This window comes from Callithrix jacchus, chromosome 20 (assembly GCF_049354715.1).
Source record: "Callithrix jacchus isolate 240 chromosome 20, calJac240_pri, whole genome shotgun sequence".
Lineage (NCBI taxonomy): Eukaryota > Metazoa > Chordata > Mammalia > Primates > Cebidae > Callithrix > Callithrix jacchus.
This window is the reverse complement of record NC_133521.1, coordinates 43,139,484-43,156,903: the sequence shown is the minus strand read 5'-3', so window position 1 is coordinate 43,156,903 and position 17,420 is coordinate 43,139,484. Positions and strand designations below refer to the sequence as shown.

At 58.0% G+C, this 17,420-nt stretch overlaps 1 protein-coding gene across 8 annotated transcripts in view; it reads right to left on the bottom strand.

Annotated features, from left to right (window-relative positions):
- GSE1 (Gse1 coiled-coil protein) overlaps window positions 1-17,420 on the bottom strand; it is a 511,815-nt gene that overhangs the window by 197,357 nt on the left and 297,038 nt on the right. Inside the window, exon 1 of one of the 8 annotated variants that reach the window (XM_078357912.1) lies at window positions 13,929-14,275. The exons of 6 other annotated variants lie outside the window; for them this stretch is intronic. In XM_078357912.1, the coding sequence (XP_078214038.1) occupies window positions 13,929-13,971 (43 nt within the window). In that variant the 5' untranslated portion in view covers window positions 13,972-14,275. Of the gene's footprint in view, window positions 1-12,999; window positions 13,306-13,928; window positions 14,276-17,420 lie in introns of those variants that run through there. One more of the 8 variants, XM_078357915.1, reaches the window with a different exon arrangement.

Genomic DNA, 17,420 nt, shown 5'->3' with positions numbered 1-17,420 from the left:
TCAACACAACAGTCTTCACTGAGCAGCTCCCATATATACAAGTTCCGGGCACCAGGGACAGGCTGCTGCGCCAAGGGGCCCCCCAGTCCCTCCGGGTCAGCTCCAACTCAGCAGGAAGCTGCACAGGGACCAAGAGCCACACATGCCTCCCAGCACTTTGGGAGCCAGGGCAGGTGGACCAAGTGACCAGCCTGACCAAAATGGTGAAATCCTGTTTCTACTAAAAATGCAAAAAGGAGCCAGGCATGGGGGTGCGCCTGGTATTATCCCAGCTACTTGGGAGACTGAGGTGGGTTCAATCCCTTGAACCTGGGAGGTGGACGCTGCACTGAGCTGAGATTGCACCACTGCACTCCAGGCTGGGCAACAAAGCAAGACCCCGGCTGAACAAAAGGAACCACATTTAATGCCAGGCACATGGTGGCTCACACCCGCTGCCTTAACACTCTGGAAGGCCAAGGTGAGAGGCTCACCAGAGCCCAGGAGTTCAAGACCAGCTGGGCAACATGGTAAAACCTTGCATCTACTAAGAACAAAAAAATCTGTCAGGCCTGGTGGTGCATATCTGTAGTCCCAGCTACTAGGGGGCTGCAGTGGAAAGGGCCACTGAGCTGTGATCATGGCACTGCGCTGCAGCCTGGACACAGTGACCCTATCTGAAAAAAAAAAAAAAAGAACCACATAAACACGCTGGTCAGCCAGGAACAGCATTCCAGATAGTGGGAATAGCATGTGCAAAGGGACAAGGGGGATGGGATACAACGAACCAAAAATGGCTGGTCACCCGGGGAACAAAAGGCAAGGGCAGAACCCACCACGAAGCCGAGACACGCGGAGTTTAAAGCAGAACGTGCGGTCCAGGTTTGTGCACTGCATGCCTTATTTGGGACTGTCATATGCATGTGTGTGGGGGGATGAGACACCTCGCCATGCATGAATGTCACCCCAGCCTTGGCAGGTGCTGGTGCTGCCAGGCTGCCAGAGGAACTCCTACCTGATTCCACTGAGCACCACCCCGGGCCTCCAGGAGCCCACCGTGTTTTTAGGAGCCCGAAGGCCTCAACAAAAGGTAAGACACGGTAGCTCGTGCCTATAATCCAACACTCCGGGAGACCAACGCAGGAGGATCACTTGAGCTCAGCAGTTGGAGACCAGCCTGGGCAACACGGCAAAATCCCGTCTCTACAAAAAATTCTAAAAATTAGCTGGGCGTGGTTGTGTGCAACTGTAATCCCAGCTGCTGGGGAGGCTGAGGTGGGAGAATCATCTTAGCCGGGGAGCAGTGGTTGCAGTGAGCCAAGACGGTGCCAGTGCACTCCAGCTCGGGTGACAGAGACAGCCGTGTCGCAATAAGAATAACGACAAAGGAGGAGCTGGGTGTGATGGCTCACACCCGTAATCCTGGCACTGAGGAGCTGGGTGCGACGGCTCACACCTGCAATCCTGGCACTGAGGGAGGCTGAGGTGGAGGCATCACTTGAGCCCAAGAGTTTGAGACCAACCTGGGCAACATAGGGAAACCCTGTTTCTGTAATTAAAAGAAGAAGAAAAGCAATTAGAAGGAACGGTCCCACGGCTCCTGCCTTCTCTTTCTTCCCAGTATAAGCAAGATGCCCCAGCTCCCTCTGGAGAGGGCCCCTGGCCTGAGAAATCTCAGACCTCAACCCCCAGACAGAGGCCCTGCCACTAGATTTACAGGCCCAGAATTGCCCGAGCACTGCAGACTGTACTGAGCATGCTACAAATAATCCAGCTCCTGAAGGCCGGAGCCAGCGTTACGATAAATCATCACTCCTCAGCACAATTACAGGCTCCAGGCAGAAGACGGTCTCCACCTCAGTGTGGCCAGGCGGGAGGGACAGAGCCTGCCCTCACCTGCTTCAGGACACCAGGGGCCTCTAAGAGGACAAACACCGCCCTCCGCCTGCATCCCACCCCAGCGTGTGGCCCACAGGCTGGTGATGTCCTGCCCCACCCAGGTACAGGCAGCCCCGAGGGCCCCCAGCACTGATGACAGATTCAGCAACGTGCTTGTCTACACTTGCACTCCTCTACAGACTGCCCCTCCCCTGCTGCCCCTGGTTTTCAGCGGATGGGGTGGGGTCTGGCCTGCTGGTGGCAGGGAGAAGGGGAAGGAAGGAGATGGGAAAGTTGGGACCCTGTCCCAAGGGGCAGGAAGAGAAGGGGGCCAGCGGGGACCGCCCGTCACAGTGGGGCCAATTAATCCATCGGGAAGTGTTACAGCAAGGCACAATTGATCGTCCCTGGGCCACATTAGCGGTGCTTGGGGGACATGGGGTCGCCCGGACTGCATCAGGAGATAAAGTGGAGAAGGCTGCAGAACAGCGTCGAGGGGCAGATTACACTGAGATTCAGACGCCAAGGTCCCGGCCACGAATCTGTCAGCGCCACAGGGTCCGTCCAATAAATTAGAGAAGATAAGGATTGAAGGATGGAGTATTAAAAGCAACATTCATTTCAGAAACTGGCACTAGGGCTGCTGGGCTTCTTCCTTCCCCAGGCTCCCCCCTCCAGGGGTGCTGGAGGCTCCAAGGAGAGCTTGTCCAGAAGGGGAAGGTGGGGGGGGGGTAAACAGGGAGGGGAGGGGGCAGAGGAGAAGAGAGGGAGGAAGAGGAAACAAAGGAAAGAAGGGGGAAGAGAAAGGGGGGGTGGCAAGATCGAGGGGGGCTGGGGGAGGAGAGAGGGTGAAGGGGATGGACGTGCCCCAGGGAAGCACTTTCCCCAATGCTGGGTCAGGCTCTGGGCACAGGCACTCACGTTTAATTGTGGGAAATGCCACAGAAAGGGAAATGAAATGTGATTCCCCGCCTGGGCTGGCCTGGCCCCTCTGGCATCCCCCTGTGGCCTGAGGTCCCCCTCCCAGCTCCCTTCATGCACCTCCAGCTGTTCTCCTCCAGCTCCCAGGAATAGCAGCTGCCAGCGTGGCAGGATGGGAAGGAGGGTGGAGGGCAGGACAGGCTGCTTGGGGGAAAGACAAGGCAATCAGGAGCCCATCCGAGCACGGCAGGCAGGGTGGGCAAGGCGGGCAGGCAGGGTGGGCAAGGCGGGCAGGGTGGAGGCTGCTCCAGACGCGGGCTCTCCCCGCATGGAGAGACCAAACCCACACCCAGGTCCCTGGCCTGGCCCAGCACCTCTCACCTGGATGGGTACAGGAGCCAGCTCACTGGTGTCCCTGCTTCTGCCTCAGCCTTCAGGCCCCATCCTCCATGTGGCGGGAAAGGACCCATCAGAAGAGGCATGGGCACATGTCTGTCCTCTGCTGGGAACCTTCCTATGTCACACCCTGCCTGCCCTGCTGGTTTCAGGACTGCTGTCCCCGGGCCTTGCCCCCCCCACCTTGCTCCCCCAGGGCCTTGTCCCCCCACCCCCGGCCTTGCCCCCCAACCCCTGGCTTTGCCCGCCCCCCCGCCAGGCCTTGCCCCCCGGAGCTGTTTCCCAGACATCAGCACTTTCCCAGCTCCAGCTCATTTTTGAATTGGGTCTGGTCACACTAACGCCTGGGAGAGTGTTCCAGACAGACCCGCCCCTGCAGCTCCCTGCTCCCCACCACAGCCTTCCCAGAGAGGTCTCCACTATCCTCCTGTCTGGCTGAAGGGTGACCCCCCAACAAAAGACAGGACCACGTTCGGCCCTGGGAATCTGTGTGACTTCTTTGGAAAAAGGCTCTTTGCGGATGAGACTGAGTGAAGGCTCCTGCAATGAGGTGGCCCTGAATTATCTGTGTGGGCCCTCAATCCCATGATACGTGGCCTTATACGAAGAGGGGACGAGCAGCAAAGGCCACATGAAGACAGAACAGGGAGATGGAGCCACAAGCCAAGGACCACAGTAGCCAGGAGGAGCCAGCAGAGGCAGGGAGGGAGCCCGCGGCCGGATTTCACACTTCCAGCCTCCTGAACTGAGACAGAACAAACATCTGTGGTTTTAAGCCCCTCAATGTGTGATGCTTTGATCTGGCAGCCCCGGACTCCCACCCCCCGCTCTGAATCCTGCAGCCTGCCCACCCCCCGCTCTGAATCCTGCAGCCTGCCCACCCCAGCTCTGAATCCTGCAGCCTGCCCACCCCTGCTCTGAATCCTGCAGCCTGCCCACCCCTGCTCTGAATCCTGCAGCCTGCCCACCCCTGCTCTGAATCCTGCAGCCTGCCCACCCCAGCTCTGAATCCTGCAGCCTGCCCACCCCTGCTCTGAATCCTGCAGCCTGCCCACCCCCGGCTCTGAATCCTGCAGCCTGCCCACCCCTGCTCTGAATCCTGCAGCCTGCACACCCCCCGCTCTGAATCCTGCAGCCTGCCCACCCCTGCTCTGAATCCTGCAACCTGCCCACCCCTGCTCTGAATCCTGCAGCCTGCACACCCCCCGCTCTGAATCCTGCAGCCTGCCCACCCCGTCCGTAGTTCTCAGCCCTTCCCCTGGGCTAACTTGGTTTCAACAGCACTTTGCACCTTTCAGCTCATCACTTTTCCTGTTTATTGCCTGAAACAAGCTCCCCAGGCGGGGACCTACACTTTTTACTCAAAGCTGTCTCAGTGACGAGGACAGCAAATGGTGCCGTCGGTGACCAACGAACAGGCTGTGCTTTCTGCACCGCCCTCCTGCTTCCTGCTCATCTCTATTCAGAGGTCCTCCCTGAGAGGCCTCCCCTGTGCCCCGCTCCTGGCATCTTGGTGCCGAGGTCACACCCTGGCCCTGAAAGGCTTAGCCCCCTTCGCCTGTGCCCACGTGGAGAGAAGCCGAAAGCTGCGGTGGAAAGCTCTCTGCAGACACACACAGAGCAAGTCTCAGCCAGAGAAGACACAGCATGGCAGGGGCTTCGGGGAACCTGGGAGGAGCCATAGCCCCACCTTGCCCCCGTCACCCTGCAGCACCCTGCTCCCCACCAGAGGTGCCAAAGTCATCTCGCCTGGATCCATGTAACGATGACAGCTTCCCAGACCTCGTCCTTTGCCTTCAGGCTGTTTAAAGTCGTTTCCTGGCAGCAGAAGCAGACAGCAGCGCACAGAGCAGCAGGGTCAGACCAAGACAGGCCTTGGGCTCCAACAGGGGGAGGCCAGACTGGGCCCTGAGCTGCTGCTGAACTTGGGGTTGTGCGGGGCTGTGCATGCCTCCCGTAACACATGGCCACCCTGTGAACACGGCCTTAGCTGGACACAGAGTCCCTGCAGATACCATTAGGTAGGAGGAGGCGACACGGGAAGGTGGGCCCTAAGTCCAGTGAGCTGTCCTTCCAAGAAGGACATTAGGACACAGAATAGCACATAGAGGTGCACACTCAGACAGAAGGGGTTGGAGGAGGAAGCAGGACCACAGCGATGTAGCCATAAGCCAAGGAATGCCAGGAGCCACCAGAGCCGGGAAGAGGCAGGAAGGATCCTCCCCCAGGGCCTCCAGAGGGCAGCCCTGTGCGTACATTGAGTTTAGACTCCTGGTGTGTCCTCGTGGAATTGTCTGTACGTGTGCATGCATAATAAAACCACTCTCTCACAGTTGTGGAAATCACTGACGCGCACCTCCTCCTATTCATTTTTGTAACCCTACTGCCTGGTACATAATATACCCTTATAAGTGTTTGCAGAATGAATAAATTTATATTTAAAGCCAGAAAAACAAAAAAAAGAATACATTCCTATGGTTTCAGGCTACCCGGCTTATGGCCGTTTGTCACGGCAGCCCCAGAAACAGATGTGCACCTTAAGGATTTCTCAAAGGGGACATTTTGCATGCTCCCCAGTCTCCCAAGAGACACCTGGCAGTGCCTGGGCAGTTGTCTGCTTGTCACACTGGGCATCTCGTGGCAGAGGACAAGGTCAACCTACAAAGCACAGGACAGCTCCCAGGACAGAGAAGTAACTGGCCTGAAACCTCAACGGCGTTGCGGTGTGAACACTCGTCAGGTTTCTCCCATCAGGGGCCACCACAGGCTCCAGCCAGCCACAAATGGGCACTTAACAAATGTGGGCTTTGCCGGGCACAATGGTGTGTGTCTGTAGTCCCAGCTGTCTGGGAGGCTGAGGCAGGGAGACCACTGGAGCCCAGGAGGTCAAGGCTGCAGGGAGCTATGGTCACACCACTGCACTTCACCCTGGCCACAGAGTGAGACTATCAAAACAAGTAAATGAAGAAGTAAACAGGCTTGGCACAGGGGCTCCAAGTAATCCTAGCACTTCGGCAGCAGGGCGGACTGCTTAAGCCCAAGTTCGAGACCAGACTGGGCAACATAGTGAGACTCTGTGTCTACAAAAAAATGAGCTGGGCATGGTGGTGCCTGTAGCCCCAGCTCTTCTGGGACACTGAGGCAGGAGGATCACCTGAGAAAGGGAGGTGGAGGTACAGTGAGCCATGACTGCACCCCTGCACTCCAGCCTGGGTGACGGAGTGAGACCTTGTCTCAACAAATAACAAAGAAAGAAAATCAAATACATATGGGTTGAAAGGCCTTTGAGCCTGGCATATGGTACCATGCAACCAACATGACAATTTTCACCTTAAACTGTGACTAAATGAGCTTGGAGCTAAGAAATCCTCAAATGAAATAAGGTGGCCTGGCACCGGCAGATCCCTGCAACCAGCCACCCCTGGGGCTGGGGACCTGCCCCCATCAGCAATGCTGAGAGCCCAGCTTCTTCCTCAGGTCAGCAGGGAACGGGTATCTCTGGGCAGGCGTCAGGCTGACAGTGCCCAGGGCAGATGGGGGAGGACTGAGCCGTGTACCTCCGACGTGGCTGGGCTCACAGACATGCCGTGGAGCCGTCCATGGAGGGAATGCTAACAGCTCCTGCTCTGGGCTGGCAGCAGATGCCCCCAGCGTCCCCCTCCCTGCCGGTACCAAGCTTCAGTGGGTGCGTGTCTGCCAGATGGCAATGCGCTGTGTGTCAAGAGATAATCACTATTAAAAATTCACTGGGTTTTATCTTTTTATTTTTTTTTAGGTTCTGTCGGGGCTCTCTGCTTCCTCCTAAAGCAGCTACCAAACTGCCAGGGTTCCACTGTTTTAACCGCCACTCATTAAACACTGACGGGGTCATAGCATTTCTCCACCACAGCAGCTGTGGGGCGAAAGCAAGCGGCCAGGGACAGGGGCTGGCTCCCTGGGCAGCTCAATGGCTGCAGGCCCTGCCTGCCCACTCACGCCTGTGGAGGAGCCCCGCAAGGCACAGCCCCTTCCTGGGGCACCCACACAACCCTGCCAGACTCCAGCTCCCTTGAGGCACGAAGCAATCACTCTGCTACCCGGAAAGGACTGTGGCCCCGTCAGATGCAGGTTGCCAGCGAGAGGCGTTTAGAACCCCAACAAGGGTACCCAAGAAACTGCACACGGAGCATCCCTGGCGCAGTGGCCGGGCATGAAGGGGACCCCGACTGGCCCTGTTACTCGGGAAAGAGATGCAGATCCCAGCTCTGTGTCCAGGGCCTCAGGCAGGCCCTGACTTTCCAGGCCTGAGTCCCAGCTCTGCCCGGTGGTGTGCCAAGCTTGGTCTGGCTATAGCTGGATTGCCAAGGGGTGCCGAGCCCCACAGAGGCACTCCAAGTCGGTGGGAAGACCTCCCCCCACGGCTGGCCCCAGGTCCCCTCTCATGTCAACCGAGGATTCAGGCACCTCTTAGTCCCAGCAAGTTCTGAGTGTCGTGGGCACAGCATGAACCGCCCAGCCGGCTCCAGCTGCTGACTTTGTAGAGGGGTAGGAGGTGATGAAAAGCAGAACGTGGATGTGGCTCCCACACCCTGGAGCCTCGCCCTCACCCACAGAGCGAGCATATCCCAGGGGGTGCCTTGGGGCAGAGGAGGGGTGGCCTCTCAGGCCTGGGGTGAGCGCACCCTCCGTTGCCGCTTCTGGGAATCGCAGTGAGGACGGGGGTCCCAGGGTACCTGTGCCTGGCTGGGGACTCTGATGGGCCAAGGTCCCTGGCTCCCCTCCCACTCTTGGTGTCCCTATCTGTGGTTAGGTGACTCGCTTGGACTGCTTCTGGGGAAAGGGCTGGATTTTCACAAGGTGCATTTTGGACAGGAGAACCACCTTTCTCCAGTCAGTCCGGCTGATTGCTCTCACCTGAACAGGGTATCAGAGAGAGAAAGGGACTTCCCAGCCTCAGGAAGCGGCAGGACCCAGGTCCCTGAAGCCAGGTCTGCATCCTCTTGGCTGCCCCACAGTACTGGGGGCCTCAGAGTCCATAAGAAGCATTAGACGGTATTTTTAAGCATCGCTCATTTTAAAAATATGTAAGGTGGGGAAAAGGCAATGCCTGTGTCCTAGCACTGCCTGAACAAATGGCCACCAAATGGATGACTGAAAACAAAGAAATGCGTTTTCTCACAGTCCCAGAAGCCACAGAGGCTCTTCAGGAGGGTCCTTCCTGCCCCTTCCAGCAGCCAGTGGGCGCCAGCACCTCCTGGCTTATGGCTGCTCCGCTCCCATCTCTGCCTCCTTTTTCGCACAGCTGCCTCTGTCTGTGTTCTCTCCTCTTCTCTCATAAGGGCCCTTGTCATTGAATTTCAGTCACGCTTTTGTTTTGTTGCTCAGGCTGGAGTGCGACGGCCAGATCTCGGCTCACTGCAACCTCCGTCTCCCAGGTTCAAGTGATTCTCCTGCCTCGACCTCCCAAGTAGCTGGGATTACAGGCATCTGCCACCATCCCCAGCTAATTTTTTGTATTTTAGTAGAGATGGGGTTTAGCCGTGTTGGCCAAGCTGGTCTTGAACTCCTGACCTCAGGTGATCCACCCACCTGAGCCTCCCAAAGTGCAGGGATTACAGGCATGAGCCACCGCGCCCGGCCTCAGGCCGACTTTAATACAGGATAATTTTAAGCTCAAGAGGCTTAGTTAATTACACCTGCAAATAAACTAGTTTCACATAAGGTCACATTCCGAGGTTCCCAGTGGATGTGAATTTTGGGGGTGGCCCTATTCAGCGCAGTGCAGCTGGTCAACACCACCAGCACACTAAGATTAGCCATTCTTCCAGCTCATACTCAGACATCAGTAGATCGGGAGAGACAGCCACTCTTGCCAACATCTGTTTTGTGCGGCTCCAGACAGGAAGGGGAGGGAGACGGCCCTCCCTCTCCCAAAGCTCTCCAAGATGACGCTTCTAGGTGGCACAGGCTCAGAAGGGCCCTACAAGGCTGGGTGTGGTGGCGCACGCCTGAATTCCCAGCTACTCAGGAGGCTGAGGCAGGAGAATCACCCAAACCTGGGAAGTGGAGGCTGCAGAGCTGAGATTGTGCCACTGCACTCCAGCCTGGGTTTCAGTAAGACTCTGTCTAAAAAAAAAGGGGGGGGGGAGGGGGAAGAAGGGCCCTAGGAGAAGCTGGTCCAGCCCTTCAAGGAGTTAGGGAGGCTGAGGCCCTGAGAAGCTTCATACCTTGCCCAAGGTTCTGGAATATTTCCTGTTCCTCCTGGGCTTTCCCACCTTCTTGTGGTCCAAGGAACCCCAAGCACAGAAACAGCTGAGACCCGACAGGTGAGAATCAATCTCCCATCAGGACCTCTGTCAAGAGGTTCAAGGTGGGCCATGGCTCTCAGGAGGAGGCCAGGGGGTCCCTCCAGTAACACAGTGAGGGATGGGCAGAGAAGGAGCCCTCCCTGGCACGAGAAAGTGAGTCTGCACCCACTGACTCCCCACCCCGCGTTCTCTTCCGTCCCCTCTGTGTAGCTTCCGATTCGGACCCTGCCTCAGGTCCCAGCTCAGAGAAGCGCCGACACTCAGTAAGTACTCCCTGTGTTGTGACCATGGTTCACATGAATCAACCATTCACTCCAACACCCCGAGCAGGTGAGTGAGACTCCTGAGAGCAACCAGAAATTCTTTGACACTCCTCCCAATCGGACGGGGTATCTCCGCACGGGCTTTGGTGACTGCCTCCGTAGAAGTGATGCCACGTGACCCATGCGGCTGGGTCAGGAAAGGCCACACAGCTTCTGTGGGCCTCTCTTGGGACAGTGGTTCTGGGAGCCACGTAAGATGTCCAGCTAAAGTCACCAGGTTGAGAGATTTGGGGGGTGAGACCAACCCAGCATTCTCACCCCACTCATTTGAGTCTTCCCAGCCCAGACACCAGGCACAAGTACAGAATCGGTAAGATGACCCCTAACCCAGCTCCCATCTCACTACAGCCACCAGACCCCCAAGAGAGCTGTTACCTGCACCCCCAGTTTCACGAGCAAACAAAACGTTCATTCTTATTTTATGCCCATGTCTTGGGGTAGCTTGTTACACAGCAATAGCTGACTAGAACAAGACAGTTGCCACCTTATTTCTGCTTTTATAGATGAGGAAACTGAGGCACAGAGAGGCTAAGTGTCTTGCACACGGCCAGTAAGAGGCAGCAGCAGGCAGCAAACCCAGACTGGCTGGCTCCGGACCCTCGCTCCCAGTGGCTCGGCCAGGCAAGGGTGAAGACATGGGTGTCTACACCATCCAGCAGCGGCCTGCACACTCACCCGGCTGCTGGAGGCCAGGACCCGGGGCCAGTCTACGGCCCACCCTGCCCTGCTTCCTGCCTGGCCTCTTCTTCTTCTTTTTTTTTTTAAAGATGGAGTTGCCCAGGCTGGAGTGCAGTGGTGCGATCTCAGCTCATTACAACCTCCGCCTCCCAGGTTCTAACAATTCTCCTGCCTCAGCCTCCCAAGTAGCTGGGATTACAGGTGTCTGCTACCATGCCTGGCTAATTTTTTTTGTATTATTAAGTAAAGATGGGGTTTCACCATCTTGGCCAGGCTGGTCTTGAACTCTTGACTTCGTGATCCCTCCCAAAGTGCTGGGATTACAGGCGTCAGCCAACATGCCCAGCCCAGCCCTTAATTTCAAAGCACAGTGAGAGGCTGGCTACCAGCGCCTGGGCCCTTGAAGAGCGGGTCAGCTGGCAGGCAGCCGGGTTACTCTGACCTGGCTTTGGGGATGATCCACCCGTGTCCTTCCAACACTGACTACGTGTTCCACCAAAGTGTCCGTGTTCTCACATTCCCACAGCTGGCCTCCTGCTGTCAGTGAGATGTGAACCTGCCCTCTGGGCCCCAGAGGAAAGCTGAAGCTCCTAGGCTGGGTCCACAGTCCTGCCAATGAGCTCATCCACCCACGGGACCTGCAAACAATTTTAAGGCATCCCTAAGTACAGACTGACTTCGTATGTGACTCCACTAACATTAGAGCAAAGTTCTCACCGAGTATCTGGGAAGTGGAACCACTCATTGGTCTGGCCAGAAAAATGGTTATTCTCTATTCATCTGACAAACACTTATTGGGCACCTACTGCATACTCAGCAGCTCGGAAGATTCTGAGATGAGAATGTAAAGGATCTTCTCTCGAGGAATGTCTATCTGACGGAGAAAAAACAGCTACAAAATTCTACTGAGAAAAACAACACAGACCATGAGGAGGCAGGAGAGATGACTTATGGCTGGGCAGAATCTGAAAGGCTTCTTGGAGGAGGTGGCATTGAAGCTAGGCTTTGAGATATGGGGAAGCAGGAAGGGACTTCCGGATGGAAGAAAAAATAGCAGCTGACATTCATGACACTGATAGTGTAAGATCATGAACTGTACTGATGCACTTTCCCTAGCAGGGCGATACTGCGGTCCGCACGGCACGAATGGGAGAATGCGGCACAGAGAGGTGAGGTCACTTGCCCCAAGTCACACAGCAGGAATGAAGAAGAACCCGGATGGGAGCCCAAGCCTGGCACTCTTCATGGTTCTATTACAGGCTTCCCTTACAGCCCAGGCACCAAGCGGAGATGTGGAGGGCCAGGGCATGACACAGAAGAGGCACGAGATTCAGCTGGCAGGAAAGCTGGGGAGGCATGAGCTCCAGGAGGGTGGGGGGCAGCCCACAGAGGAGCCCAGACTGCCCACCCAACTGCTGCATGCTCCCAGGAACCAGGGCCCGTCCCAGACTCCTGGATATCCAAGTGACTGGATCTTTCTGGAGCTGAAGGAAGAGGTGCCAATGGCCACAGATGGCTAGTTGGAGGTGTGACCCTGAGTGGCACTGCCCAGGCTTCCCCCAGCCTCTTCCCTTTGCACCTCACTAGTTGTGTGACCCTCAAAGACGAGCACCGTTTCCTCACTTGCAAAAACAAGAGGGCACGAAGCCATTGCCTTCCCCCTGATGCTATCATGAGGACCGAGGCGCGACCACAGGGAAAGGACACAGGAGGCCCCATTCTATCTGTAAAAGGTCCCGTCCGGCAACCACCCAGCACTTAACACAGGCCTCTCCAGCTGGTATCCTCCTGACTCCACTAGCTGGGCTTCGGAAACAAAGTGAGGCCCCTTCCAGCTCCACGCAAGTCACCTCTGCACCTGGACAGGGGAGCCGGGGTGGCAGAGGGGGAACGGCACGGAATCTAACCACCACAACCTGCAGGCCAGGTACGCCCTCCGCCTGGGAGACGGTGGCGCATTCCCAAGGCTTTTTGAGTTCCCTGTGCAACCCGCGTGACCATCACCCCTGGGGAAAACAGAGACTCCCAGACACCGCATGACCAGGCCAAGGTCACACAGCTGGCGAGGGGCCTTCTGGGGCGGCTGAGGCCCTCCTCCACCAGCCGGGCACCAGGAGGAAGGGCGATCAGAGGAAGCCAGGCAGAGGGGAGCAGTGATCAAACACCCAAATATGAAGAGAGTTTTGCAGGTTCACTTAGCTTCAAGGAAAAAAAGCCTCCCCTTTTCTCTAAGCGGCTGCCCCCCACTCCGGCCCCCCAGGAGAGCACTGGAAACCGCTTAAGCCGACATCTGATGGACAGGGATTTGTTTTAAGCTCTTTCTACCCACTGGACTATAATCATCAACCGTTCTCGACCTCTCCACAAATGACTCTTTCTCCCCCTGAGTTTTCAAAAGGCAAAAAGCTTTAAAAGCTGCCGTTCAAACAGGCAGAGAGGTGCACACAGAGAGAGGAGGGGCGGGCAGGCGGGCGCGGCAGCCGGGAGGGGCCAGGCATGGGGGATGGCGTCCTCCCCCAGCTGCTGGCCTGACTCACCTGGAAGAAAGGCCTACAGGTAAGGTGCCCAAAGGTCAGGATGGGAAGCAACAGTCCTGAGGCCAGTGTCCTTGCCCATTCTGTCACTGGAGCCACCATGAAGGGACCTTGGTAGCCAGAGTCATATTCATTGAAGCCTCCTCTCTATTCCTCGCTCTGGCTGCCCCTCAGCCACAGGACCTCAGTGGTCCGCTGCCAGCTTCACATCTTCACCTTTGCGGCACTGCCCGGCACCTCAGAGTCCCGCTCACCCTCTCTCTGATGGGACTCACAGTGTTACCCACTCTGAACAGGCTCTGTGACTCTGACCCTCTCACTGCCCAACTGTGCCAGTGATATGAGGGCTTGATGCCAGGAGTTCTCTTCCCAAGGGAGCTGATGGGGCCCAGGAAGGGGGATGATTGGGCAGTTTGGGGAGGGGCAGGTTGAGAGTTCTAGACCCACAGCCCACCCCAGGCCCACCTGTGCCAGCAAGAGGGTGCAAAGTCCACATACAAAGCCCCATTTCCCGCCTCCCAGGTCCCTGCAGGCACAAGGGGCCCTGCCCAGGTTGCCACCCACCTCCTGGGGCCACATAGCCAGGCTAAGACAGAGCCTCGCGGGTCAGCAAGGCGGTGCCCACTGGCCACATCCCACACAGGCTCTGAGGGCAGCCGCTCTCCCACACAGGCCTAGAGGCCACCCGGGCGCCGCCAGACAGCGGCAGTCGAGGCTTTTCTACTTGAGGAAACCAACCCATGGCTTTTGAGTTGACAGCCTGAGGAGGCGGCGCTGGGGAGCACGTGCGTGGCCTGCAGGTGACGGGGCTGGAGGGCGAGGCCGGGTGAGTGCGGGGCCGGGTCCCAGCCCCGGGGGTGGGTGGCACGCCCTGGAAAGTTCCACCCCGGACCCCCCCCTCCGGTCCACGGGGCGGTGAGCCCGGCACTTACTGAGGTTCTGCGGCAGAGACGACCAGGTCTTCATGCCCAGCATCCTGCCCCCCGCCCCCGGCCGCGGGACCCGGGGACTCTAGGAGGGGCTGCCCGGCATGGCCCGCAGCGGCGGCGGAGAGCAGGAGGGGCGTCACGAGGCGGCCGAGGGCGGCCCGGAGGGGGCGGGGGAGACGGGATGGAGCCGCCGGGCGTCCCTGCGCGATGCGCCCTGCCCGCGGCGCGGAGCCCGGGGAGGGGCCGGGGTGCCTGGGGACCCCGCAGCCGCTCACGCCGCCCCCGGCCCCGCGCCCCCGGCTTCACGCACCGCCAGCCGTGGCCGCCTCGCAGCCGCCACCTCGTCCCCCGCCCGGCCGGCGCCGCCTCCCGCCTCCCGCCGCCCTCCCCCGCCCGCGCTCCCCGGGCAGCCCCCGCTCCCCTGCACTTGATAACGCGCTTGTCAAGACTGCTGAGTTGTTCCTGACCTCTCCCCCGCCGCTGCTAATTAAGGCTCCGCCGTGACAGTTCAAGTGCCGAGCATCAAGTTTGCAGAACCAAAGCCTCTAATTGGGGCCGCTTTTCATTTCTCCATCCCCCGGGCTGGGGCTCCCCAGACCTGGGCACTGGCGCATTTTTCTTTTGTATTTTTCATCAGGGAGGAGGGGGAGGAGGAGAACAGGCACCGGGAGAGGAGGGCAGGCAAACAACCAAAAGGCTGAGGGTAGGGAGGGTGGAGGGCCCCCTCCTGCCCCACAAAAGCCAGGTGGCGGCCACAGGACACCTCCCTACCAGCCGACCTCACATCTCTTCTAAGCCAGGGGTCTCTGTCCCTGACTTGGGCTTTAAGGAGCTGAGTCCATCCTACAGGAGTCGACCGCAGGGAGACACCCCTCCCGCCAGGCCCCCGCCACACACACACCCTCTGCTTGCCTGGCAGGGGGGGCAGACCCGAGACTGGGCACTGGGGGCAGAGGGTGTGTGTAGCTCTGGTGCCCACAGCTCTGCAGAGCACAGCCTCCCTGCCCCAGTGGGGAGGTGTGCTCAGCCTCAGTCCCACTCCCCGGGGCCGCTGGCCTCTGCTTTCCAGATAAGTACTGTGAGCACCGAGCCTCTAAGTGACTCTTCAAGCTGCCTTTCTCCTCCACCGCCTACTAAATCAAGCTGTGCTGAGAGCCACGGGCTGGGAGGAGAGCAGGAAGGAGGGGCAGGGCTGCCTGCTGCTCTCAGGAGCCAGGGCCGGGTGAGGGCTGGGAGAAGGTCCAAGGGGAGGGGAGCGGTGGGGAGGAGAGGAGGAGGCCCAGCCCCTGGGATGGAAGAGGGGAGCTGCAGGAGGTCCAGAGAGGCTGGCTGTGGAGGCCTCTCAGCACCGGGATTATGGCTTTCCCAGCCTGCTGAGGAGCCTGAGAATTCCAGGTGATCCTAATTAAATGGGGGACTTTTCATTTGAGCCACTATCCAGGTGATTCTTACACGAGTCAAGTTTGAGAAACAACCATGTACACCAGGGGGTCTCCAACCCCTCGCAACAGATTAGAACCACCTGGGTGCTTTTAAACCACACCCACCCCTTGCCTGGGCCTTCACCCAGACCAATGACATCACACCTCTGGGCACGGACCCAGGCACTGGTATTTTCTAAAGCTCCCTGGGGGGTTCCAATGTGCAGCCAAGGTAGAGACCCTTTGTTCCAAACCAGTGGTTCTCAAAGAAGAGGGGGGCTTTGTACCCCAGGGCGTAGTTAGCAACCAGTGTCTGCAGACATTTTTGATTGACACAACTGGGGGTCACAGTGCTGCTGATACTTCTAAACGCCCTGCAGCGGACAGAACAGCCCCCACACCAAGGGAGCAGCCAACCCCATATCAGTAGTCCCAAGGTTGAGAAACCCAGGGTGAGCCCATCCACCACAGGGCAAAGACCCTTTGGGAACCTCTTCCACTGTGTCCGGCTCAGGGCTTGCCCGAAGCAGCTGCCCCCTAAGAGTGTGGGCAGAGAGGCTCTCTGAGTCTCTTCCCACACTGAAGCTCACTCCTTCCCACCAGGCTGGCTGCTGTCAGCCTGTGACTGCTTGGTTACAACTGCTTCCTGTGTTGTGCTGAAATCTCCCTAACTTTCACCCCACGGGCCAATCCCGTTCCCATCTGTCATCAGACCTCACGCTCTTATTTGCAGACCACTCTCACGGTCCCCTGGGTGTGAACTGCCCCAGCAGACTCTCCTCACCCCCACCCCAGCTTCCTCAGCTCCTCCTTGGATGTCCCTGGTTACGTGGCTGTGAACATCCTCCTAAGGTTCGGGACCGCAGGACCGCGCCTGCCCGTGGGTGCTTTGCCCTGGACTCCCACACCCCCCATCTCTCCAGGCCTTAGAAGTGACATTAGCTCAGGCAATGAGAGGTCACTGCCAGCTCCTGCCCAGCGTGGAACAGTTGAGGCCTCATTCACCCAAACTCTTGACAAGTGAAGACCCTCACTTTCTGCTTGCCAGTTTTCTTCTGAAACAAAGTGCTTGGCTTTCCACAAATGACCTTGCAATTTACCAAGCGCTTTCTTCCCATTGTCCAGCAGATGAGCAAGATAATGCGGTTTCTGAGGCTGAGTCTTCCAGTGTCCCTCTGTTGAGGGTAGGGCCTGGTGGTCACCCCCGATGGACAGGACCATCTGGGGAGTTTAATACCAGGCTGGGCTGGGCGTGGTGGCTCATGCCTATAATCCCAGCACTTTGGGAGGCTAATGCGGGCAGATCATGAGCTCAGGAGGTCGAGACCAGCCTGGCCGACATGGCGAAACCCTGTCTCTACTAAAGAGACAGATTAGCTGGGCATGGTGGTGCGCACCTCTAATCTCAGCGACTCGGGAGGCTGAGGCAGGAGAATCACTTTAACCTGGGAGGCGGAGGTTGCAGTGAGCTGAGATCACGTCACTGCACTCCAGCCTGAGCAACAAGAGTGAAACTCGGTCTCAAAATAAATAAATAAATAAAAATAAAATACAATACCAAGCTGGACACTACCCCTGAGCAGCTGCATCAGAATCTCTAGGGAAGGGGCCCAGGCACCAGTATGTCTTCACCCGGGTGGTTCTAAGGTGCAGCGATGGCTGAGAACGGCTGCTGGAAGGATCAGGGACTCAAGGCCCTTCCCCAGGCCAGCCCGTTTGACCTTGAACACACTTGGTATTTCAGGCTGGAGTGTCTACAGGGAGTGTTTATCTGGTCAAGGGATGTGGGCCGGGAGCCGGCATCCCCAAAGGACAGTATGTCCTTGCTAGTCGGAGGCCTGGCGCTGGGTGAAGGTATGTGCACTGCTGAGCCCTGGGGGGGTCACGCACCCCACCGGGAGGACGGGATCCCAGGGAACAGGGTTTGCTTTCTGGCAGAAACTCTTTGAGAAGCTGCTGGGAGGAGCCAGGAGCCTGGACTGAGCTCCAAGCAGGCCACCCACTCACTGTATGAGCTGGGGGAATAGCTCAGCTTCCCTGGCCGTCAGCAGCCTCCTCTGTGAGGGAGGGGTGA